The sequence below is a fragment of the Sander vitreus genome, chromosome 6 (assembly GCF_031162955.1).
Source record: "Sander vitreus isolate 19-12246 chromosome 6, sanVit1, whole genome shotgun sequence".
In the NCBI taxonomy this organism is placed as follows: Eukaryota; Metazoa; Chordata; class Actinopteri; order Perciformes; family Percidae; genus Sander; species Sander vitreus.
Window position 1 is genome coordinate 22,396,395 of NC_135860.1, and position 27,844 is coordinate 22,424,238.

Sequence of the window (27,844 nt, forward strand, 5' to 3'; positions counted from 1 at the left end):
GAATTGGAGAGAGAGGGAAAGTCAGAGGAATGGAACAGAGAAAGAGAAAACATTTAATTCAAAATTAATTTAATTGAAATCAGTTTGGGGATTTTATTTTTTGTTGGATCTGTGCAAAGCTAGTCTCCATCTGTAATTGGACATGGTGTACGAACAGAGGGAGGGAGAAGAAGATGAGAAATACAGTGAGAAAGAAAAACAATGCACTGAAAACTAGGGATGCACCGATCCGACTTTTTCAGTCCCGATACCGATACCAGGGCTTTGTGTATCTGTCGATACCCGATACCGATCCGATACCGTTGTTGAATTAATAATAAACTGTATACCTTTTGCACCTTATACCTTCCTTCCACCATGTGGAAGAGACTTAAGGCACCAGACTTTCCTAACTAAACATTACTTTCCTAACTAAGACAAAATAACATATATGTAATGTATTGAATTCTTATTTATTTGTTATTTAAAAAACAATTGTGCATTCAAATCGAAAATATAATGTAATCAAACTTCTAAAAATTATTTTAAATAGATAACAATAATGGGCCTTTATATAGGTTTATAATGGCTTATTTTACTGTCAGGAGTACATAGAATATCACAAAAACATTTTAATGTCATGTTTACTAAAAGCTTTGATTACTAAAGGGTTTGCTTGGCTCATCAACATTATACAATAACGTTATATGAAGGAGACTCCATGAAACAGTTACAGAATCTAAAACAATTTTTTTTTCTGCAACTGCAAAGTAGTAAAATAAACTCAAATCGAATGAATACACATTCAAATAACTTTAATATTGTTTTCCTTTCAAAACAAAATAGTTGTAAGCTAGTTTTATAAACACTACCTTGGCCACAGGTACGTTAGGTTGTAGTGTGGTTGTAGTGGGCGACTGAACGTAGCTCCACTGTCAGCCTCCTTTGCCGTTTGAATATTGTTTGTAGGTTGGCGGACGTATTTCAGCGAGGCAAGGCATCTTAAATCCAGTGTTTTAATCATTGCTCTGAACCCATCTTTCTCAACGGTCTGTAGCAGGACCATAGTTGGATTGCGTTCATAATGTTGCTCTGCTACGCGCTTGAAGTGACATGTCTTTAACATTAGCACGGTAACGTTAGCACGGCCGAGTAACGACAGGCTACAACAGTGGCTAAATTATGTCAGATTTTTTAGAAACAAAAAACCTTGCAACAACAGACTGCGGTCAAGCCAGCCAACACATCGTGAACGACAGTCAAGCCAGCTGACCCAGTGTTTTTGCCGTACGTGATTATAGTAGCTTTACGGTAATAGCGTTTCAGAACTGGTTTCAGAATAAAAGCATTTGTTGGATACATAGCAAAAGACAGTCAACAACAGCAAATACCGTCAAAGGAAATGTACGGAATTGTGATATGTACTTTCAAAATAAAAGCTCAAATAACCGACAATTGTAAGCTTAAACCAATAGTTTTTTTATTGCAATTTCTAACAAGTTCCTTTTTCCACACACTAATTTCACTTCAGGGTAATAGTAGACGTACACCGCCTCATATTGCCACCCAGGAACTTCAAGTCATTCCAGTGTATAGTTTCAAATTAAAAGCCCACCAAAGATTCAAATATGAGACTAATTACATATTAAAACACAACTATTTGCCGTTGTGTTTTATGATTTGTTGAAGTGTTTTCATATTTGCTGTCGTGTTTTCCTATTTGCTGTCGTGTTTTCATATTTGCCATCGTGTTTTCCTATTTGCCGTCGTGTTTTATGATTTGTTGAAGTGTTTTCCTATTTGCTGTCGTGTTTTCCTATTTGCTGTTGTGTTTTCGTATTTGCTGTCGTGTTTTCATATTTGCTGTCGTGTTTTCGTATTTGCTGTCGTGTTTTCCTATTTGCCGTTGTGTTTTCCTATTTGCCGTTGTGTTTTCCTATTTGCCGTTGTGTTTTATGATTTGCTGTTGCGTTTTTCTATTTGCTGTTGTGATTTGCACTTCAGGGCCACCGTAGATTTGGGATTCAATTTAAAAGGAAACGCCCTGTAATCAAACAATAATTCCCATTCAGGTGTATAGTATGCAACCCCGTAGTGTGACCCATTAAGTATCAAGACATTCTGATTTGTATTTTCAAAATAAAAGCCTGTCAAAGTGTCAAATATGAGTCCAATTACATATGATTTTGGATTCAATTTAAAAGGAAACGCCCTCATATGTACAGAGTCTCATATTTGACTCTTTGACCGGCTTTTAATTTGAAACTACACACCAGAATGACTTGAAACTTAATGGGTCACACCATGGGGTCGAATACTATAACCCTGAAGTGGAACTGTTCTTTGATAACAGGGCGTTTCCTTTTAAATTGAATCCAAAATCATATGTACATAGTCTCATATTTGACACTTTGACGGGCTTTTAATTTGAAACTACACACCAGAATGACTTGAAACTTAATGGGTCACACCATGGGGTCGTGTACTATAACCCTGAAGTGGAACTATTCTTTGATAACAGGGCGTTTCCTTTTATATTGAATCCAAAATCATATGTATTTTGTCTCATATTGACACTTTGACAGGCTTTTAATTTGAAACTAAACACCAGAATGACTTGAAACTTCCTGGGTGGCAATATGAGGCGGTGTACGTCTACTATTACCCTGAAGTGAAATTAGTGTGTGGAAACAGGGCCTTGTTAGAAATTGCAATAAAAAAAATATCGGCTTAAGCAATCATGTCAATTATTTGAACTATTATTTTGAAAGTAAATATCACAATTCCGTACATTTCCTTTGACGGTGTTTGCTTTCGTTGACTGTCTTTCACTATGTACAAGACGAATGCCATTTATTTTGAAACCAGTTCTGCGACGCTATTACCATAAAGCTACTATAATCACGTACAGAAAAAAACTGGGTCGGCTGGCTTGACTGTCGTTCACGATGTGTCGGCTGGCTTGACCGCAGTAACAACAGACGGCTCCTCTCTTGAGCATACGTTGTTCTGGTATATCGCCGGTCTTTCTTCATCCTCTAACTTTCTTCTCTGTTCTTGAATGTGCAGTAGTGACCGGAGCCTCTCCCAGCTTAACAGACTGTTATGCTACCTGGCTAGCTAGCAGCTATAATGTTACCCAACATGCCGTTCGGCGGTGTAGCTACATTTGTAAATGTAAAATTATTAGTGTTAGAAACTGTTAAGTCACAAATTGTTATGTGCTATGGTGTTTTATCCTTTTAAAGAAAGTTAGTTGTGGGTTATTAATTGTTGTGTTATAAAGTTACTACCATGAGTGAGAAGGGTACGCAGTTAACAGGGGTCCCATTGCTGCGACGGAGAAAAAAAACAAAAAAAAACAAACTAAAGCTATTTTGTCAATATCGGGGCCGATATCCGATCTTAATATCGGCTCGGTGCACCCCTACTGAAAACAGAGAAAGCAAAGGCTTCATCTTCTGTTATCAAGTGATTGTGGTGGAGATTTCTAAAACAAACATGAACCGGGACCACCAGCCACCCTTTTCATTCCTTAAGTCAGTAAATATCTCCTGGTAGAGAAAAAACGGATAGATAGATAGATAGATAGATACACACACAGACAGGCTTCAGCTACTGGAGAGAAGGCTAGATACATTACAAGGAGAGCCATTTCATTACACCAGACACATCCTTAGGACGCGCAGCCAGAAATACAAACAACCTGCCTCGCCGGATGTAAGTAACAACCAAAGCAAGAGAGCAAAACAGCATCTCCATGCAGGCTAGCTGGAGGAGGTTGATAAATCAGGATGTTATTGGGCAGCTGTGGCCCCCTAGACCCCAGCCTGTAGAGCTTATAACTTATAACTTATCCAGTCATTAACCAACCTCCCACAAACACCCACACTTCTCGCTTACTGTCATTTGTTCCACTGCCTCTGCTGTACTCCACACAGAAAACAAATGGCACTGGTCTGCCCACAATTACACATTCAACTCCTGCAGGAGTGCGGCACGAGGTGCCTCTTCTTCCTGACAATACAACACTAAACATCTGGTTGGAACACAGGATTGGGGACAGACAGGCAAGGAGGCCCTATTCACAGCCCGTCCTGCAGGGATGCGCCAATCTAGCCTTTTAATCTAGCCTTTTTATTTAGTGATTGACATGGTCAGTCAGACAAAAGAAAGCAGAGTAGATGGATGGGATAATACAGAGGGGAGGAGATGGGAAGGAAGGAGAGGAATTGAGAAAGATGGGGAATATGCGGGGGAAAAAGAGAGATTGCAGACCGTGTGGCAACTGTGACAAACTGTGGGGGGAGGAGGTGTCAGGTGGCGTCTGGCGCTGTGTGTGTGTGTGTGTGTGTGTGTGTGTGTGTGTGTGTGTGTGTGTGTGTGTTTCTTAGCTGTGATTCTTGTGCGTAGTAGCAAACCCACTGGAGAAATGTGAGTATAGTATATTTCATAGACAAAAATTAGCTAGGTGCGAGCATATTCTTTGTAATTCTGAGTCTACAGTGTCAAATGAGAAGTAGGTGAGAATTAAAACATGGAGTGGGTAAGACACTTAAGAGAAGAAGCAAAAGAGAGCATGAGGAAGGGAGAGAGTGTTTGTGACAGGCAGAGTTACTGTAGTCTGCTGGAGAGTGGCTCTGCCTAGGGGCAGGCTAGCAGCAGACTGTATGTATTTCTAATGTATTTATTATCTAGCCCTCTTCCCTGATGCCACTTTTCAGGCCGTCATTAATGACTGGCCTGTAAAAATAAAAAGTGAAATAAATAAATAAAGACTCCAAGAAACACAGAGCTCAGTGGAGAGGGAAAGCAGCCTGCCACCTAACTACTGTATCTGTCTCTGCACTCCTATGCCAATCAGTATGGGTACTTACCTCTCAAGCGGCACTAATGCTTATACTTGCCCCGATACCCTATCATTAGCAGGGAAATTGTGCACAAAGTGATCTGTCTCTGAAGTGAAAGCTGAAGGTTGGAGGATTGACAACAAAGGCAGGAAAACCAATCAGCTATCTCTCATGTTTTACCCAATCGCTAACTCCCTTCCCAGTTCTTTATAACCTTAATATATATGTACAATATCTTTAGTTGAATGCCTTTATTGTCATTGTACTTTACAATACAGCGAAATTAGGTGCGCTACTCCACTGGGTGCAGGGGATTTTGCCTGCATTGAAACTTAGCTGTGCAACTCTCCTTAAATCTATGTCAATCTAGTAGATAGAGAGAAGAGACGTGTTACAGCTAACTCCCGTTTAACAGTGCTACATTAGGTTATTGGAAAAAAATAATTATATTGTATATATTCAGTCTGTATTTTAATTTATTGTATTTACTCATCAATGATGCATGGGAATCATTTTTGTGTTTAAAGGTGTGGCCACACAGAGCCGATTATCGGCCGTCAGTGAGTGACTCGAGTCTGTTCGGTGTGTTCCGTGCCGTCGTCCGTCCGAAGGGCCGTCGTCCTTCATTTTGGCCGATTTGACATGTATAATCGGCGGGGCGGGCACTGCCGGCAGTCAGACTCAAATGACCCATCTGATTGGTAGAGTGCTAACCCGGAAAAGGGAGCGGAATGAGCGTGACTACAGTCTCTCAAAATCAGAGACAAAAATCTCTGACCTTTGTTGATCTGAAATGAAGACAGATTCAGCAACTGAATGGCCTATTTCTCACTTAAAATGTTTTCAGAAACATGTTTTGGTGATCTATTTTAGTACAATATGAGATCGTATTCTGAACAAGCCGCCATGACAGTCTGTCTTTGAATTTCCGGAGAAACCAGACCCACGTGACGCGTTCGTCCAATCAGCTGCCGGTTTTCATTTTTGGGCGACAACACAGATTAGCGCCGCCTGCTGTTATGGAGACGTATTACGTCTCGTCGCTTTGGTGTGTTCATAGGTACTTTTTTGACCAATTTGGGGAGACTGATCAGCCCAACTGCCTTTTCTGCCAACGTTTGGCCGTCGGCTCTGTGTGTCCACACCTTTAGACAACGCCTGTGTGGTATTTACATGCACTTTGCCATTTGAGCAAAGATGTCAATAAATGTATTGTAAATATGATGTTGGTCCTCGTGGCTGCACTCTGAAATTATGCTGTTCTGAAATGCGTAAAATGTGGAGATGCTGAAGAGGCATTTTATTTCTTGACTGGATGTATGCTAGGACTAGTGATAAAATGGAACTGTAATTAGAGCCCGACCGATAAAGGATTTTAAAGGCTGATATCGATATAAATATTTGGCGATTTAAAAATCTGATTATTTTTTTTTTTTAACAGATTTCCTTAACATTAGTTATTTGTAGTTATTTATGAGTCCGCACTAAAATAATATGATAATGTTTCTTTGTTTTATTGTCACAGCAGAACAGATAAATATCGAAATATATTAAAGTTCTGATAAATAAAATGTATAAAAATACAAACTTAAGATATGAAACTTAAAGGATTAAACACGAGTGTTGCCAACAGGGACGCTGTAGAGCGCCCTCTGGTGGACAAACTATGCAGCGCCAACACTCATAACATGGTTGAAGGGTGTTTCGTCCGTTTTATTTTATTTTTTAAATATTCATTTATCACCCATTGTAAATGCAGATACCGATAGCTTGGAAAATGCCTAATATCGGCTCGCCGATATATCGGTCGGGCTATAAGTGTAATTGTCAAATAATCAATACATTCCAACGGTGGGTTAATTAATAGTTAGTTACTTAGTTAAGAGGGTGAGGAACCTCAGAGTAAAGATGCAATACTGAGGTTTTGACTTTGAAAAAGTAATGCAACAACTGAGCATGTGTTACTGAAATTAAACCAACCACTGCACAAGTGACAAGTGTCCCCTGCCAACTAATCTACAATGATTTCAGAAAGACTTCAGTGTTAACTACTTAACTAATCTATAATAAAAAGCTGTGTTTCGGTTCATTACGACAATTTATGAATTCAAAGAGTAAACTGTAAAAAGGCATGCATCTAGGAAAGTTTATGAAATCAATTCTCATGGGCTGAGAATTTCAAAGAACATGCGACTGCATAGTGTTTTTCCCTTAACTGGTAGGTCAACTGAGCAGCCGAGAACTACCAGGTGACCAAGAGCCTTCACACAGAAAGACAGAAATTGTTAGCCGAAATAAGAGATCATTCTGCAGGAAAAGCAACATGTAGCTCTTCACAAATCATTTTTTAATTTATAAGGGAAACAGATAATGGAGCCAAATGATTACACTAATGCAGTCATTCCACCCTTTGGGGGAAGAAAATGTTTTTTTCTTGATGTTTCTATACTTTTTAAAATTCTAAAATACATATTTATAACACCAATACCATTGCAAACTAATGCTAATGAAAAATGAAAGTGCCACATATTAATACAAAAAAACAGTATTCAGTCGACAAAAAAGTGGCTAAAACATGTACAAACATTGTACAGTTCTGTAAATAATTTATAATTTCAAGTCTACAGCACCACAAAATTTATGAAAATAACAGAAGGGAACTAACTTGTATTCTACCCATCCGGACACTCAGCTTCCACCAGAGACTGAAGCAGACAGGCAGACATACAAACTACTACACGCTGTACCCAGGTCAGAAGGAAATAGACAGAAGACACATGCAGACAACCAACTGACATGCAGCCTGATAGCTAAACTGAGTTTCTGATGGCTGAGTGAGAATACAGGCCAGTGGCAGGCCAGCCAGCTCATCCACCACAGATCTAATACAGAGCACAGAGCCTTGTAAATTCCGCAGGATCACTACCTTATTTGTTCAAAAACCAAGAACTAAAGCTGCGAAAAAGATAGCAGAACTGTGACCATCTCACCTAAGACTGTGTGTGTGTGTGTGTGTGTGTGTGTGTGTGTGTGTGTGTGTGTGTCTATACTCCACAATATAGTGAAGTACAAAAGACTCTGGAGGTCTGGAGAACTTTCGCAATCTGTGGTGTAAAAAAGAATTAGGTGTAAATAGGCAGCAAATCTCTGGATTATTTTTAATCAGTTAATAACTAAACAAACTAGAATTATAATTTAACAGAACAACCTACTTTTTTTCAAATGTTTTTAAAAACAATCTCTTAAAAAAATGCTATTTTTATTGATGATCTTGAAAAGAAAATGAAATACTAGAAAATATTTTTGAATACAAAGATGGACGTTGATCTGCATTGATCTGAACTATGAGCAAATCAGCTTGATATCTGTGCTTTTCCTTCTCTCTCTCCCTCTCTTCAACTATGTTAGCAGCTGCCAAGGGAAACAAGCCTGTGAGGAGCGTGTTCAAATTACGACAATACCTTTGATATCTATGTCCTTTTCAGGGTGAGGCTCAAACATCCTGGAAAAAGTGTAGGTCCCAGCATGACAAGCTAGTTGAGAAGCCCTCTGTATTCTATGTTCAAAAACAAAACCAAAAACTGGACTTCTTGCTCCCCATTGTTGCATTACTAAGACAGCCGGTAACATTCTGTGGACATTAACGACAGCATAAGCCAGAGAATAGCCAATTTAACAATATCATCATGGCGCGGAGGTGGGAGCATGCGCCACCGTTTGCTATTCCTCACTCATTTCTGCTGCCCTGCCGCCTCTCCTATCAATCAATCTGGGTCCTGAGGCTAGACAGGGAATGAGTCTGTCCATTCCCTTAGCGCTGCTTGATTGTGTGTGTGTGTGTGTGTGTGTGTGTGTGTGCGCATGTATGTGTGTGGGTCAGAGAAGAAAGGGGCTGTAAGACGGAGACAAAATGAATGTGTATTTAAAAGAGTATGGGTGAAACCATGACAGAGAAAATGAAGGAAAAAGGACATGATTCTGAGCGAAAGTGCAAAATGTGGGAGAGCAGGAAATGTGGTTGCGAGCAGGTGTGTCTGTGTGCTTAAATGCGTGGAAAGAGAAAGTGTGAGATGTGTGAAGCCTTAGGATGCCATGTACTGCCAGCTGTATATCTAAAGTGAGTGTGTACGTATATGCTTGTATAGTAGAGTGGAGATATTTATCAGCTGGGAGCTAAACTCCTCACCTTGGGCAGTAATGTTAAGGGTCATAATCAACAAGGCACTAGTAGTGTGTGTCTGTGTGTGAGTGCCTGTGTCTCTGCAATGAACCAGACAGATAGTCTATACTCTAATACTCAATGACACAAGAGGTGAACTGCATCAGACCTTGCATGCTGCTGCAGGCCACAACATCCAGCGCAGGCAGCAAGATATGTGTATGTGTCTCTGTGTGTCACAACACATTCTAATCTCTCACACACACACACACACACACACACACACACACACACACAAATGTCAAGTCGAGCAGATGAATAATAAAATAAAATGTCAAAGGTCTGAAACTTGGTGAGTTATATTCCATTTACCCTCCTCTACTGCATCAGTTTGGTGAATACAAATTTTGAATAGCCTAAAATGAGGTTAGACAGGCCAATCAGACCTCTATCAAAAATAACCTGATTACATTTTGTTGAAATTCTCTCTCACTTAGTCGCAATGAAGTAGAATGGTGAGCTTAAGATGGACCACTGATCAGGGACAGTTTAACAGAAATTGAGGGGGAAAAAGTCTTCCAAGCTTGGTTTTAGAACAGAAATATAAAGCTGTGATTAAACTGCACTCTAAAGAGTAGCAGTGGTGTTTAGCATGGTGAAAGTCAAGAGATGGGTTTGCTTTCTTACCTTGCACATATAAAATAACATTTTTTGCTTTGTGTTGATCCATCAACATCCTCTCAAAGTCGACACCGAAAAAACACAAAACAGCCATTTTGGATGATTGATAGGACTGCTACCATTGCTGGCTGCTTTAAATGACTAATTCCTCATATTTTGCAAGTGGTGTTCAGTGGTGACAGCAAAGCATGCGCATCTTGGCATTTCATAAATACTTCAGAGCTAAGAGAAAAACAAAACAAATGTTTAGGTGCATTACAATTTAAAGACACCAACAGCAACTGTGTGGACACCACATGTGCGTGCCACAGCAGTTCAGCGACATAGTAGCCATCATGCACAGGTAGATGTAGGCGGCGTGGCCCCGGCGCCGCAAGTGCTGTCTTCTCGTCACGTGTCTCAGTCGCTCTGGTTAAATACAATAACTTGAGTTTCATTTTGGTGGTGGCTCATTAAAGATGGCGAGTGCAGAGCTTCTGTGCATTAGAGGCAAATGAACAAGGAAAGGCAAAAGATACAAGCAAGCCCATCTATTATGCCTGTGGTATCGAAAATCAATATTTTTCAGGGTATTATGTCAAAATTAGAAATTCCAGTGTCGTGACAACACTAGTTCTTACCATCTCTGCGTTTATTTTGGATCCTTAGTTTTCTTTCAAAGCCTCTGTGACAATCCTGTTAAGCATTCTATAAAAACACACCTGGCTTGACTTTACCCCTCATACAACTAAACACTATGTCTGCTCTTGTCTACTTTGGAGAACAAAGTGAATCTCGATGTTTGAAGGCCTTGAGACTAGCTGCCTGTTCTGCCTTGTTGTTCCACCGCTGCTTTACTGTTTACCCAGCCTCTGTTAACCTTGCTACTCCTCTGGAGTCCCTGAACAGGAGTGGAGAATGGCTAATAATATTAATGCACTTTTCTGCTAGTCTGAGTCCGTTCATCACATTACGTATCACTGGTGAACTGTGGAGTCCTCAACTCCTGAAGACCCTGTGCATTTTTGGGTAGTGTAATTTGTTTTTGAGGGGAAATATCCATCCTCATTGACATGATTGAGATATCATCAAGCTAGAAAGTGAAAAACAATGTCTCCATAATGATGGGAAAGGAAAAAACGACATTAAGTTATTCTCAAGGACACTTGTGATCTGACATCAAATGCACAGCCATGTCTGTACCTGGCACCCTTGAGGTGACACGTTTTATAAAAAAAAAAAAAAAAAAAAAAAAAGTGTACAGCTGATACTAAATTTGACATTTTCAAAATGCGTAGTATTGCACGTATCCACATTGAGAGAGCTAAGAAGTGCTGCCTACATAAGCGTTGCATAGGTTACATTACATGTCATTTAGTTCATGCATTTATCCAAAGCGACTTCCAATTAAGTGCTTTCAACCTTGAAGGTGCAAACTCCAGACAACAAGTAGTAAGTGCAAGTACATTAGCTTTAAATAAGCAAAACTACAAAGAGCCATATGAAAATGCAGCTACAAGAATCTCTCTCTCTGTGTGTGTGTGTGTGTGTGTGTGTATATATATATATATATATATATATATATATATATATATATATATATATATATATGTTCGTGTACCATATTCTGTGTGTTTACCATTGCACATTAGCCTAGCAGCTAGCGGATATTCCGTCTGCTTATAGCTTTATCCCAACAAAACCCGCACGGTTGAATTTCAGTCCTTACGAACAAAGGTTAGATATTATGTTGCATAAAAGTCTAGTCTAAAAATGGCATAGCAACCTGTGCTTTAAAAAATAATAATTTAAAAATCGAGAATGGAATCAAACCACGACCTTAGAATCGAAAATGTAATCGAATTGAGGATTTGGAGAATCGTGACACCACTACTGTTGAGTGGCCAGCCTTGACTGGTGGGGATCGAGAAGGTTGTTCTGGTGGAGATAAGTAAAGAGTTGATTATAAATGGCACGTTCGAGACGGGTCTGTAGTTATTTATCTCAGCGAGTCGAGTGTTGGTTTTTTGAGTAGTGGGGGTCACTCAGAGCGTCGGGGAAACAGCCAGTTGTCAAGGAGATGTTTATGAGATGGGTGAGGAAAAGAAGGTCAGGAGCAATAGACTGGAGAAGGTGAGAAGGGATAGGATCCAGGGGGCAGGTGGTTGGGTGGGCGAGGTAATCAAAGTAAAAATTTGATTTGGAGATAGAGGTGTGAAAAAGGAAAGAGTGCTGGATGGAAAGATGATTTGAGGAAGTGTGGTGGAGAATGATATATAATATTTGTACTCAATCTTTCTCTCAAAAAAAAACAACAAAAAAACACCACAGGCAGACCAGACCAGACCCCCCCCCCACACACACACACACACGACTAAGCAGCTGTCCTTAGGCTGGGTAGCAGTGATGTAGATACAGTATCTGCATTATAACACAACCACAAGATTAAAGAGGTCTACCACTCAACAGCATTACGACATACATGAGAGACAGAAATAGAGAGAAGTCAAGGGAGGAGATGCAGAGGAAGGTGCAAGTGTAAGAGGTGCAAGGAAGGAAGGGAAGGAAGACAACAGCCTCTTTCATCTGTGAATGCAATTTGCTAAGTGAGCACACTAAGTGGAGCACACAACAGTGTGTGTGTGTGTGTGTGTGTGTGTGTGTGTGTGCGCGCGCTCGCGCGCGTTTGTGTGTGAGAGAAAGATGGCACAAGGAAAAGCTGACTTATGACATGACTCCTTGATCTAAAAGTTTCAGTTTGTGGAGAGGAGAAAATGATGACTATATTATTATAAAATGGTTCTAATAATATACTACTAGTAGTTTAAAAATAAATGTTGAGCTTGAAGGAGAAAATGTTTAGCTAGGGTTTTACTGTCAAAACATGTCCCTTAGGTTGTTTCTAAACCAGCAAACTTTAACGGCACTGACCAGGACAAATGCAACCTGTTAGGCCAATCAACATATCAGCAGGTTTTCATTTGAGGATACTTTGCTATAGAGGGGGGAAAAAAAAACAACTAATTTTTAATTTCTGTAGCTAATTATTAATATCACCTTACTACCTTCCCTGCTCAGTAGACATATTGATGCCCTCGTTTCCACTTATTCAGTAAAACTCTGCTGTGCCTCAGTGTTCCTATAGACATGCTAAATCGGGGATACTACTGTCAAAGACATTAAGTTTAAGCACATTCTCTCCTCCTCTAAAGAGAATAGAGGACAAACAGTCTGTCAAGGTCAGCTGGTGCTGATGTGAGAAAGCAGATAGCTTGTCCTGTCAGTGCATTTTGTCCGTCCGCACGTTCGTCTGTCGGAAAAAGGGAACAGTGATAAATGTGCGAGTTGTCGAGAAGTAAATGGTGCTATCGAGTTGTGGTCTGGTCCAGGGTGTCAGGAGAGGAACGAGGCTAATTTTCAGCAGCAAGGCTATAATGGGATGTGTGTGCCTATTTGTGACTGTGTCTGTGTGTGTTTGTGTGGTTGCACCCAACGTGGTCCATGTTCCACCTGGCACAGTGGATTAGGTGCAATTAATCTTAGTTAAGCAAACCCTGCGGAGAGCTGCCTGCCTTACATGCACATACAAACACACACTAGGCTACAAACAGGCACCCGGTGATGCACACGAGAGAGAGAGCGCAAAGTGAAGCAGTTGCTTTGTGTGACGAGTTCACCATATGCACATTTGACAGCGTCGCTTGTCAAAGGGCTTTGTTTTTATAGTGGGAACAGGGAGATGATGTGGAAGGGGAAATTGTGTGTGTTTGATTGTTTGCTCACTCACATGTGCACATGTCCTCGTTTATCTTTTTGAATGGGAGAAAAAGTAAAAACAATTCTACTTGATCTCTTTGTCAATACTCGTTTAACAGCATGCATGCTAGCAAGAGGTAGGAAGTGCAGAGTGTGCATGTATAGTATGGAGGATACAATACTGCTCCAGTCCCTTGAAACTCTATAAGCTACCATATTCAGTCTGCCAATTTTACATTTCCTAAACGCAGCCATTACATTCAAACTAGTAATTGGTGCAGATGGGACATGCATAAAGGACGGCAAAAGGAGTTTACAAATGTGCCGATGTTCTTTCGCAAACTACTCAAAAACATTGGTACGTTACTGAGACAGATGCCAAACATATTTTTAAAAAATGGCCTAGATTTTGAATCATTTTCTTTTCCTTAAACGTCATACATTTTCCCTTGTCTCCAAACATGTGCTGCAACTGCACTTAATGCATGTATTCACAAGTGAAGGCTCATTAGCCTCTCCCATACAGGCTTCAGTATCTAAGGGGAATTAATTGCATCACCACCCACATCATTTGTCTCATCATATCATATATGGAAGTGCTTCTTGCCGCAACTCTGTATGCTACAATTGAAACAAATGATCTACGGTCTTTGAAAGATGGACAAATAAAATAAAAACAATGCAACATTCAGAAACAATAATTGAACTTGTGGTGATCTATTTTGATCACCACAAGTCATGAAATGGCTTCTGATTTTCTCTCTTTTCACTGCTGCTCTCCCATTTACTAACTATTGCCATTTTTTTTCTTCCTTAACATGTTGCACCATCTTTTGCAGTGTTTCTTTGTCCCAGTATCTCTCACAGCCATTTACTTTTGCTGTCCCATCTTTTTCTGTGTCTTTTCTTCCCTGCCCTAACTCTCAATCATTTGCTTGGCAGCTCTAATTTTCCCTCATAACTTCCTATCTTTCCCATCTCCCAATCCCTAAACCTCCTTTCCCTGCTCTCTTGCCATCCTCAGCCCTTTTCTTCAATTCTCTCATCCTTGTCACATCCTTCACTCCTTCTTACCTTTAACCCTCCCCCTACTCCCTACAGCCCACCTGCAGCAGTCTGTAGCAATGCATTTTGACCCACCCCCCACCCCACGCACACACAAAATGTAATGTGGGGCAGAATCGTGATGAGACAAGGAGCGGATGAATAAAACAGTGGAACTGATGGCGATGGCGACGGCACCCGGGGGACCCACACTCTTGATTTATTACGCCGGGTAAGCATTCCAAAGCAGATACAGCCCCAGCTCGCTGCTAACAGATCTCAGATCAGTGAGAGAGAGAGCTCATATAGAGAGATAGAGATGGAGATAGAAAATGTAAGAGACTGGGGGCAAGGAGCAAAAGACAATGAATGGGAATCTTTAAGAGCTTGGGAGAAGGCGACGTGCCAGCCATATTCCTAATGCATAACAGTAAACATGATATTTTTTAATGTTTATATATTTCCCCTAAAGGTGGCCTTGCCAAGTGATTTCTAATTAGCCTCACCTGAGGGAGAGCAAGGAAAAACGGAGGAAATCATTTTCCCATTTGGGGCAGGTAGAGTGATCTATTGAAGGGCTAACCCCAAGGCAGACCTTATCAGAATGGGAGAGGGACAACTTTTTATAAAATACACACACATGCGCATGCCATAATGCATACTGACTAGTGTATTTACAGTGAGAAGCAGAGAGATCATGGCAGAGGCGTTTTAAATCCCCCTGACTTCAATTAACCCACCGTGAAAATGTCTGGCACAGACTACAATTGAAGTTCCAAAAACCAAGGACTAACCTTAAAGACCCTACTAGAGAAAAATGCTTATGTAATTGGCCTTAATTAGTTCTGTTTGCGTTTTCACCTCCTTGGTTTAAGAAGATTAAGATTTTTTTTTTTTTTTTTTTTTGTTTTGACAAACATTCCCTCCAGTGGACACTTTTTCAGCATGTTCTCTCTGTAGCCAACAACCATCATAATCATTTTTAGCAAAACGTTCTAGCAAACCAGTAGGAAAACATTCATATACACGAGAAATTTCAAGTCTCTACCTGCACTGTTTACTTTTTTGTGGTCACTTCAAGTATCGACAGAGAAATTCTGTTAAGTCGCTTAAGGGTTAAAAGTAAAACAAAAAAACCCTCTCCCATACAGGTTTGCATTAATCAAGCCTTTTGATGTTGGTGCTCCAACCAGCTTCTAAAACACTCTTTGTATAAACATGAAAAAAAACAATACAACAGGCAATATGTTGGCTCTCATTCCCAACATACACTGATGCGCATCTTTGAACAATGCATACAACAAAACTGCTGGAACATGGGCACAAGTTAAGTCTTGGACAAGTGTAGTTCAGACTGGCTTTAATTCCATTTCAAATTTGGTTTCTTTAACAGCAAAAAGAGCACGGTAGCTAGCTAGCTTATAAATGATGAAGGAAAGAAAGGATAAAAGGGAAGGCAAGGAGACTAATCATTGAGGAGGAGAATATTCTGTGTAGGTGTCAAGGACCATTGGATGGACAGATAATACCACATTTTTTCACTTATTCTGTTTGATTAGGCGTCTGCTCAGGTTAAAGTTGAGTGGCGCTTTGCTAGGACTGTCGTGAGGTCACCATAATCTGAATGGTGATATAAATGTTAAAAGTTTCATGGAGTCCGGGAGATGTCAAAGTACATGTGGGGATGGGACTGGGGTGTGTGAAGCCTTTAAATAGAGTCACACACACAGGTTTGTGGCACTATCTTTGTGGGGACCCGTCATTGACATAATGCATTCCCTAGCCCCTTACCCTAACCATCACCCCTAATCCTACAACCAAGTCTTAACCCTCAAATAGCCATGTGGGGTCCAGCATTTTGGCCCCACAAGCATAATGGACTCCCGGTTTTTGGACCCCACGAATATAGTTAAACAAGCCCACACACCCACCCCCACAACCACACAACTAAATGCGTAAATGATAGCAAATATTACTGACATATTAACATATTTTGTCCCTACCTAATAATACACAATTGCGTTTATGACAGTTAATCCTTTTTAAGAATCTAAAAAGGACTTGATCAAGTTGTTTACCTCCATTCAGTGCTTTAGTCTCAGAAGCCGGATTGTCTCTGTTTCACAGTCACAATCATATTCAATTAAATCTGAAGTTGTGTTCCTAATTGGTTTGCCGAGTAATTTGAACAGTGGTAGCAAGAGTGACATAAACAACAAATGACCAACTGAAAAGAGGGTGCCAATCAGCTAAATCAACCTCGTTATTAACCACAGGCTGTTTATACACCAAGAGTAACTTTCGGTGCCCTTTTTAATTAAGTGTCTTGTTAGGACTGGGATAGCTACAGCCTTGTTATATGTTGTCGTCGACATGTCAAATGGTCAAATGAAACGCTCCTTGGCCAAGAAAAGACCTTTATGTGCTGTACAAGGGGCCTACCCACAAAAACACATCTAATTACTGAACTCTGGACACATCGCAAAACAAGCTCCTTTAAAACTTGTTTGTTTCACTAGTGTGACAACTGTTCGCATTCTCTGAGCCAATGTGAAGCATGATTTGAGCCGAGACAGGGGGCCTGGCAGTCCCTACCACCTGTGTTGGGCAGAGGGCGGGCAGCTTGGCGTGGGGCAGCAGCATAACCAAAAAGGAAAAAAGGAAGTGCTGTGCAGTTAAAACGAAATACTTTAAAGACGGGAAAAAACCCACACACATATGTACACCAATATACATATAATATATAATAACAGAAAATAATAACCTCAACATTGGTTGGGTGCCTACATCGTTTCTCTCTCCAACAGTATGTTGCTTTAATAATCCTTCTACGGTTGTGGCAGGGACAGACAGATGGGGTAGATGCAGACAATGTGACTCAGAACAAAGGAAGAGCAAGATAAAAGAAGGGATGAAGAAATGTACTGAAGGAAGGAAGCAAGCAAGCAGAGTCGGTGATTGCAGAGAGGGAAGAAGGGAAACGGTCGAAGAGAAGGGTGGAGGCAGCTCTCTTACCTGCATTGAGTTCCAGAAAAAAAGGGAGGGAAAAAGAGGGAGAAGAGGAAGGAGGGAAGTAGTGGAGGGTGAAGGGAGAGAAAGAGCAGGCTAATTTTGTTCCAACTTCAGGATACCTCCTCCTGCTGCTGCTGAATACTAGTGACATCGGTTGAATATCAACCGGACTTACCAAAAAGTGGTACTGAGCAACGGTTAGTTTGATATAATCCCTCCTCACGAGTCAAACAGGCAACCCAGTCATGCTCGATAAGCCTGTGAATTGCAATGCGCCACACTTTATCAGTTGTTTAGTCAACTGACGTTAACGATTTGGTGAGTTTTCTTTAGTGTTCAACAATTTTTAAGTCAGATCTGACCAAAATAAATCACATGAATGCATAGAACAGTTACCATACAGCGGGAGTAGAAGTAGTTTAAACAAACAGTTAAATTAAAATAAAGAAACTGTTTCTAGTGTCATGATATATCCCCTAGTTTTCCCAATTTACCTTTTTTGTACTACTTCCCGTAAGTAGTCCTTGTCCACCTCCAATGAAAAATACTTACTTGCAAAAATTAAACTTGAACCAGAAAATATATAACCCCCACACGCTGTCAAAACTTGAAGTGCAGTGACATTTTCAATAAATGTGCACTGTGTGTTGATAGACTGCACAGGTTGGTGAGAGACATAGGGAGTCAACCATAGGGACCTGCACACTAAAACAATGAGCTGAGAGCTGCAGAGTTAGGTGCTGATTCTCAATGGGATACTAGCAACGCCCTAAGATTTAAGGTTTATATCAACCTACTGCAGAGGGTGTGTTTTTTGTAGTGAATGTGTCAGGAGGGGGGAGGGTCACAATTACTACATTGCCAGGTCTGATGCAAATTTCTAATATGCCACTGTCCCTAATAATCTCTCTGTGCCACGATAACTCTACTTTGTATTATCGCTCATTTCACAACAAAAGACGAGGGCCAGAGCACATTATTAACAAGCTGCTTGCGTGCCTTGGTGCACAAAATGCCTAGAGAATAACTAACTGCATTTCTACTCATCTCCCTCCATACATTATGTGAATGATACAAGGACAAAGTATGCAAGGACATGGGAAATAGGAGGGTTGGGGTTCAGCCAAGGTTTTATCTGAGGCAGATTCTGCTGTGCGTGCTTGATTACTCTTTCTCACTCATATTGGTCACATTTGCCGCCACTGACTGTCCTGCAAGGACAGCTCCACACTGGCACCTGTTGATGAAAAGGCAGCATAGCACAACACGCACACGCACACACACACACACACACACACACACCACACCCCTAACTGCCATTCCTGTCCATCTTTCCTTTAGAGATCAACTGGAGGAGTAATTCTTATCCGAGGGGCCTCTAGCCAGGTAATGAGTCAGTGTAAGATGATTCGGGTAAACACACGTACAACACTGGTTCAGGCAAACACACAGCACAGAGACTGATATATCCACACATGCAGACCTTGTAACTTAAATGTGTCTAGGGTGCCTGATTGGAGGTAAAGACAGTGCGTGTTGCTCTGCCGAATCTTTCTGCACCCAAATCTCAAGCTTTATCTAGGGGTGTAGCAATTAACTGATATGTATCAAAGTCAATACAATTAGTTAGAGATAGGGCTACATTGATACAAAAACATAGATTCAGACCACATTCTGTGACACATTCATCAAAAACTGGTACAACTGTCAAAAACATTTTCTACCAATATCCTCCTGTGCCTCTAGGGTGTACAAGAGTGTGTGGTGTAACAGTGTGAATGTGCGCGGGTGTGTGTGCATGCGGGTGTGTGTGCATGCGTGTGTGTGTGTGTGTGTGTGTGTGTGTGTGTGTCCCTCCCCTCTCCTGCAATTCCCAATTTCCCCAATCACATACCTACTTTGGGCCATTCCCTTTCAGAAGGAAAGGTAGCATGGTGCAGAATAATGATGATTGAAAAACTTACAGGAGCTGTGGACCCAGCACTAGTGACAACATCAAGTGTGAGCAACTACTTCCATAGCCCACTGGCCCCTATTTTAACTCCTCCTATTTTAGGGCAATTATTGGAAGTTATTTTATTTGCAAGAAATCACATCTGTCTAGTAGGGTTGGGAACCGAAACCCCATTCCAAATTAGAAAAGATTCCAAAATGCAAAGAAAAAAAATGATTCCGGTTCTGCTCATCGGTTCCACCTACACAACTACCCATGGCGCTTTTTCTGGACTGGAGGACACTGCGCAAAGCAATACATTTTATTTAGGCAGTATGGGCGAGATCAATAAGAGCAGCGAGCAGCACAAGTCAGCCGTGCGCCATGGAACGCAAGTTTTCTACTGTGCTCTGATCGCCAACAGTTCTCTTTCGTCTCTCTTTCATACTCGCACACACTCGCTACACACACAGTCACAATTCTCAACCCAGTGGTATGTTTTCGTCAAGACACAATGAATGTTCTTTCGCGTTTTAACTCGTATGTTGTTTATATTGACTGCCATTTCATGTATGAAGTTAGCAAGCCTGCCTGTGTCTGTCTCCGTGGAGCGTGCTGAGAGACACAGGCAGAGTAGAGAGAAGTCTCGGACAGAAGAGCAGACCTAGCAAGGTCGCATGTGAAGCAAAGTTGTGAATGAAATGTTTTTCGGGCAACTGGCTGATTGTATATGGCCCAACGTAAGTTGAACCCTGTGTCATTCTGGCGAGTTACAGTACAGTAAATGAAGAAAGCATGAATTGGGAATATAAATGGTGTAAAAAAGAATATTTTTTTCAAATTCTGTGAATAAAGCACGCAATCCGTTTTTACCCACGGCCATTAAATAATCGGTATCAGTGTTTCCCACACAGACTAATTTGTGGTGGTGCGCCATACAATCAACACCAGCCGCCACATATAGCATTTTGTTACAAGTTTTTTTTTTTTTTTTACGCTATTTAAAACACGCAGAGTATTCATTCAGCTGAATTTCCTTTCCCTGCTCTCCTCCGTCTCTCTGACACACAGACACACACACACCTCTGTGCACAGCGTCTGTCTCCATCAAAACGAGAGAAAGACGGCTGGCGAAATTCACAAGTTCACCTTTACACAATCACACATTAAAAAGTCCTATAAAAAAGATTTCATATTCTGAATACAATGTAGAGTTTAGATTCTCGGCCCGAGCAAGCATTTGTGTTTTTTTAATCATTACTTTATTAGCCTTATTCGGTGGGGAGAAAGCTATGCCTCTCCAGCTTCTCCCGTAGCTCTGGGTGTCCTGCACTGACTCGAGTGTGAGGTAAACTGTGCTACATCGTGTCTCCCCCCTCTGCAGCACTGTTGTCGGCCAGTGCGTCAGCATGCAGCACACAGCTCTGATACTGCCTAAAAGGCTGGTATCGGTATCGGGAAGTACTGGAGTTTATGCACTGATCCGATACCACGTAATAAAGCCCTAAAGAAAAAATACGTTAAAGTAGTTTATTTATGGTCTTTTTCCGTTATAACTGACTGTCAAACTGGAGAATAAAAGAACGTTCTGTGGCATTCATATTTCACAAAGAGTTTAACCTGAGCCAGACTGACAACAAAGATAGAAATCATATCACATCCATACAGGGATAGTATACAGTTCTTAAAACATGATAAAATATATGGCACACTAGTATCGGATCGGTACTCGGTATTGGCCGATACACAAGTTCAGGTAAGGGAATCAGTAAGCAAAAAATGGTATCGGACCATCTCTACTTGATTGACATTATTTTGGAGGCATGTGGTTTTTACCCAATAAAAGTTCAAATCGATCGACCAATTTATCTAAATGTGCATCCCAACGTCTGAATATAGGGTAGTTACACACTCGTTACCTCCCATCATTTATCACAGTTCGGCTCTGGATATTCGTAAAATATTAATGCTCCAAGAGTAAGTTCACATGATTGTTTCAGAGTCCAAATTCATACTTAAAGTAAACACTGTTGTTCTATCTTCTGCCCTGACATCAGCACAGAACACGGGCAATTAGTTGTAACAGGGAAGACGAGTGAGAGAACGAGAGCGAGACTGGTTGTCAGTTGTGTGCGTTGGTTGACAATTCAGACTGTAGTATAAAATGACCAAATGTACAGACATAAAATCCATCTTTCATGTTTGTGTGATCATTTTACTTCAAGTAATTCTATTTCCATAGCCACTGTTTAGTAGATAAGATTGTGAGTGTAGCTTAAACTCCTTTATATAAAAACACACTTTGTGAGGTCGACCAGGAGCATTCTGTAGTCTATAGAGTTGTCTACTTTGTGCTGCATTGTTCCTCGATTCAAAATCATTTCAACGACAAACGGCGCACACAACATGAAAGACTCCCAACACTTTGGTGTCATAGTGACAGATTAACCTGAAGCCTGTCGCTTTTTGCAACTGAATGAAAAGCCCGGTTGAGAGGAATCCTGTTGTAGTTCTGTAAATTTTCCCAGCTGCTCACCGAAGCCCTTGTTAGCTTAAAAGGGAGTGACAGATGGAAAATCCATCGCATCAAAAGTCAACAACACAAAAAGCCATGACACTCACCCGCACAGACACACTCGCAGAGTGAGCACTGACACTAACAACCTGCAGCCACCCTTACATTTTTGACAGTTGCTCGTTAGCAGTGGAGGCCTATTAAAGCAGGATATTTCCCCCGCCCCCCGTTTCCCACATCTGCTCACCTTCCCATCCTTCAGTCTGGCTTGTGGCGGATTTTGTTCTGCTAACAAGGAGTGGGTAACAGCAAGGCTTGATAGGGGAAGGGCTGAGGTCGGAGGACATGGCATCCTTTGATATGAAAGCTGACGGGAGGCGGGAGGGGAAAAGAAATACGTAGGTGTGCGGATAAAGACCAAATCAAATCCTGTGCACGTTTGCACCACCCACCTGTAACCCAAACAACGGAGCCATTCCATCCCTGCACCACTGCCCTCACACATCAACCCTGGCGCTGACAGTGTAGGACACTCAGCACCTAGTTAGCTTAGTTAAAAGTCGGCATTGTCCTTAACGTCGTGCCTGGGGACATACACAGACATCCAGTGAGTTGTTGACTTGATAGTACCCTGGCTCCTGTCCTGATGGTCCGTTATGTCTTTATTAGGGATGGGTATCGCTAGGATTTTATCGATTCTACTCTTATTGATGCTCCCAAATCGGTTCAGTTCTTTATCGATACTCGTATCAGTTCTTTTTCATTACTAAATAGCCTAACTGCTTTTTAAAAATATTTTTTTTTAAAGAAAAAATTCAGAACAGGATTAGAATGCATTTATATTTTAAATAATAAAATGTGGTTTCTAAAGTAGCAACAGCAAAGTTCACAACAGCAAAGTCATTATACAACTCAATAATTTCTCACTAGAAACAAATCTAAAATGTCAATAAAAGAAGTAATATTCTTGACATCAAAATGCTGAGTGAAGTTTAGAAAGAATGAATGACAGACTATCAGTCCTCGTCCACCTCCCTCTGCTGATGTGACTCACTGCAGGTGAACACATGCTGCAGGTACCGCTGGTAGAGAGGGGAGGGGCTGGTTTGTCTCAGCCAGCAGCTAAGTTTACAAGAATTTGCCAAATTTTAAGATACGTGGCAAACTAAGCCAAACCTTTACCCATATTTTTTACTGGGCTCTCCGCTCCGCAAAAGATACACGCCAGCTCTATTTTCACGCGAGCCGTGGGGCGTTCGGACAGCTGGGCAGGAAGTGAAACAGCAAGAGCATCCAGTCAATTTACATAAATACAACAAGTAATATCTTTTATATCTCCTCTACAACACCACGGACAACGAGAGATTCATCTTTGAGGTGGTAAAACATAATAGACACCACAAATCCTTTTTAATAGGACATCGTCAGAAAAGAGAAGGCATGGAGATTAGAGCTGTCAATCTTCCTCTATAATACCATTCAAATTTTTTTTTAAATATTTGAATAATATTCAAATATTTAATGCTCAAATGCAGCCTGTTATTAATATGTACTACACTACTCAGGGCCATCCAATCTCTGTACGACCAAAGCGAGAGCTGTGTCCGGGTTCTCGGTAGTAAGTCGGACTCATTTCAGGTGAGAGTTGGCCTCCGCCAGGGCTGCGCTTTGTCACCAATCCTGTTTGTAGTATTTATGGACAGGATATCGAGGTGTAGTCGGGGTGGAGAGGGGTTGCAGTTCGGTGGGCTGGGGATCTCATCGCTGCTTTTTGCAGATGATGTGGTCATCATCGGCCTGTGACCTTCAGCACTCACTGGATCGGTTCGCAGCCGAGTGTGAAGCGGCTGGGATGAGGATCAGCACCTCTAAATCGGAGGCCATGGTTCTCAGCAGGAAATCGATGGAGTGCCTTCTCCAGGTAGGGAATGAGTCCTTACCCCAAGTGAAGGAGTTCAAGTACCTTGGGGTCTTGTTCGCGAGTGAGGGGACAATGGAGCGGGAGATTGGTCGGAGAATCAGCGCAGCAGGTGCGGTATTACATTCAATTTATCGCACCGTTGTGACGAAAAGAGAGCTGAGCCAGAAGGCAAAGCTCTCTATCTACCGGTCAGTTTTCGTTCCTACCCTCACCTATGGTCATGAAGCCTGGGTCATGACCGAAAGAACAAGATCCAGGGTACAAGCGGCCGAAATGGGTTTCCTCAGGAGGATGGCTGGCGTCTCCCTTAGAGATAGGATGAGAAGCTCAGGCATCCGTGAGGAGCTCGGAGTAGAGACGCTGCTCCTTCGCGTTAAAAGGAGCCAGTTGAGGTGGTTCGGGCATCTGGTAAGGATGCCCCCTGGGCGCCTCCCTAGGGAGGTGTTCTAGGCACGTCCAGCTGGGAGGAGGCCTCGGGGAAGACCCAGGACTAGGTGGAGGGATTATATCTCCAACCTGGCCTGGGAACGCCTCGGGATCCCCCAGTCGGAGCTGGTTAATGTGGCTCGGGAAAGAGAAGTTTGGGGTCCCCTGCTGGAGCTGCTATCCCTGCGACCCGATACCGGATAAGCGGACGAAGATGGATGGATGGACACTTCTCAGGCTTATGCATTGTCAATGCCACTAAGCACGTGGTTGTTGTTACACATTCTGTCCACTAGAGAGACTTCTAACATCAGCCTGGCCTTGAAGTGGACCTACGTCATGGTGCATTGCACACAACTTTGTTTACATTCATTTCACACTATGAGCACACACACAACAGCGACAAACATAAATCAACAGAGAACTCTGTAATGAAACATTATCTAACAAGTGTAGTGAAGCGGCTCTGTTGTAAAGGCAAACGGTGCTCGGTTAGCACAATGACATCATGTTAGAAAGCGCAGCCGAAACGATTTGTCATAAACTAGCTAGATAAGTAACAATAGTGTTAGCTCTGATACTAACAGCGTTAATAACTAGCCTAGCCAAACGGGGCTGTCACTACTATTTTAGTGATTTATAAGCAACCCGTTTCTTGCAGATTGTCACGTTACTGAGAATACAGCTTTGTAATATATGAAGTTGAAGCTAACTCTGACAGCTGTAGGGCAGCTAACATAAACTTAAGCTGTCTCCATGAAGCTCCCAGCTAAGCTCCTATAACTCGTGATACAGTTAGGAAACAAGAATGAGCTAGCTAACTAATGTTAACATAAGCACTTTGGCTCGGTGGATGTCGATTTTAAAGTCATGTTAAAACTATTTCCCGCCCTTCTAATTTCCAGCCGCAGCCCCTCACTCCCACCTGTACTAACGTTACTCGGTACGTAACGTTAGCTTAGACCCCAATGCTTAGCTAGACATCACAACGCCTTGTGTTTCTCACTCCCGCTAACTTAATGTTTATAAGACGTGACATGAGTGACACATGTGGTAGGCCAAGGCGAGAAGAGGGAGATTAGCTAACCTTAGCCAAAATATTTATAAAAAAGTCACATTTGAATAGTGATTTCAGCATTTCAGAATTACTGTATATTCAACTTTCTGTATTCGTACCAACAGCCCTAATGGAGATTAACTGCAGGAGTGCTTGGAGTGGAAGGTAGACACTAGCTTAATAAACACGCGATTGTTCTGTAAAGACACGCAAAGACGCGCAAAGACAGGCAACAAGAGAGAGAGAGAGAGAGAGAGAGAGAGAGAGAGAGAGAGAGAGAGAGAGAGACTTTAATTTCTTTATAATCTTGTTTCCCTCTATGGAAATCCCACTCCCTAATTTCTCAAGTACCGATAGCAGAACCGATAACTCTGGACCTTAAAAATACTCTGAATCGGGTTTCGGGAGGGCATCCCTTGTCTTTAAGGTTTGTGGCACCATAATGGGCTAAGAACGTATCTCAAAAATGTATTTTGTGAACTAACACACAAGTTGGCACTATATTGCCTCCTGTCAAACATTTGGTTTGGGGGTTGGAGGAAATCTTTCTTTGCCACATTTGTGCTGTATTTTAAAGGACAATTTCTGGTAGAATTCAAGGACCAGTTGCTTCTGTTTGCAATTGTATCGCTTTTTTAATTAATTAGTTTGACGGAAATTATATTTTCAGCTTACCCGTCAAGGACATAGTCAAATGAACTAACTAGCCAACCAACTACAAAATTTCCACACATTTTTACATAGAATGGTTCCAACTAATACTGTATTTTCAGGGCCATGTGGTATGTGAACTCAGGTACTCCGTGCTGATAAATAACCTCCCAATTCCATCATGGCATTCAGTCAAATTTTAATTACTAAAAAGCAATCTTTTGTTTTTTATAATTTAAGAACAAGCCAAGACCAAAGCCTGTATGTGTCTGAAGCATTCAGATATTACGATTAGGGGTGGTACGGTTCATGAAAAAACATCCGAACCGCTCGGTCCGCTTGTCTCGGTTCGGAGCGTGTGTGTGCCGCACGGTTCGACGCATGCGCAATGTAGCCTCGTGCCCGTACGTGACCTCAGACAGTGTGCTTCCCTTTCACACGAAAGAAGAGGTGTGGACAAGTTGCCAACAAAACGTACAGCTAAAGACCATGCAAAACATTTCAGACCGTCCTGCCAACCTGTATACATTTTAACATCAATGTACTGTAAAGTTTTTTCACTCTAAAGTCGCTGAAGCGGCTGCAGTTTAGATCCTGTCGGGTCTCTGCAGTGGACGGGGCTGCTCAGTTCTCCCCGCGACTGACGTGTGTGCACACACACACACACACACACACACACACACACACACACACACACACACACACACACACACACACACACACACACACACACACACACACACACACACACACACACACACACACACACACACACACACACACACAAACACACACACACACACACACACACACACACACACGGTGGATGCAGGAAAAAAAGGAGATGAGATGTATACTGGAGGACCTGACAGCTACGCTCGTTATTGTAAGTGCAATGATAAGTCCAATTAAGTACTTTATCAAACCGTATGACCCAGGCCAGAATAGGAAATTAACTAACAATGTAAACTGTTTTTAGATTTAACGTATTCTGACTTATTCAAAAGACAGCGGTTTAAGAGTTCCTCTCTTTTTCTTTTAGCAATACATATTTTTTAGACGGCAATACACATTCTCCTTTTTCTGCCAAATAAATGAAAAAAGCATGTTGAAATCATCAATGTCTTCCCTCTTGCTGTATCAAAATCTCACCTAGCTTTCCTCAGAGATGGTCCCAATAATGTGCTTAAAGTCAAGTCAAATTCAGTTTGTGCATGATTACATGATATAACTACAGAATTATTTAATACTGTATCCTACATTGTGGATAATTAAGCTATATATCATATGCTAAAGTATATTTCTGGAGTGTTAAAGATTTAAAAAAAAAAAAAAAAAAACAAGAACCGTACAGAAAACTGTGACCCTAAAACCGTGATACGAACCGAACCGTGGGTTTTGTGAAACGTACCACCCCTAATTACGATGTCCTAAATTTACCAGGCATCGTAGACCCCCATCACCACAGGTACTCCTTCCACAGTTGTGATGTTATTTTGTGCGTGTGGGTGCATTTTTCCAGCCGAAAGAGAACACTGCGCTCGTTTACCTTCATCAAAGTCTGCATCATCCTCGGTGTGCTGGGGGAAGGGGAAGCAGTTGGTGATCTCCAGCCGGTCCTCGACTACCAGGCCCAGCAGGACGCCCTGAACCACCTCACTGCCCTGGCCCTCTTCCTGGTAGTGCTTGATAATCTTTAGCACCACCTGTGAAAACAGAAAGAGCACCATCATTGAAGTATCAACAGTGTGCCATATTTACTTTTTTGTTCACTGGCCAAATGGCTAGTGAATGTTCACATTTTACTAGCTGCTCAATGGATGACCATTGTTTTTTTTTGTGCTGGTGAGTAAAGCAAATCTACCAGCTACTTGCATATTT

The 27,844-nt window shown here is 41.5% G+C and overlaps 1 protein-coding gene across 1 annotated transcript in view; it reads right to left on the reverse strand.

Moving 5' to 3' along the window:
* The window catches only part of LOC144519922 (eukaryotic translation initiation factor 3 subunit H), a 67,137-nt gene that overhangs the window by 27,363 nt on the left and 11,930 nt on the right, over window positions 1–27,844 (reverse strand). Inside the window, exon 2 of the mRNA XM_078253452.1 lies at window positions 27,513–27,669. Within this exon, the coding sequence (XP_078109578.1) occupies window positions 27,513–27,669 (157 nt within the window). The remainder of the gene's footprint in view (window positions 1–27,512; window positions 27,670–27,844) is intronic.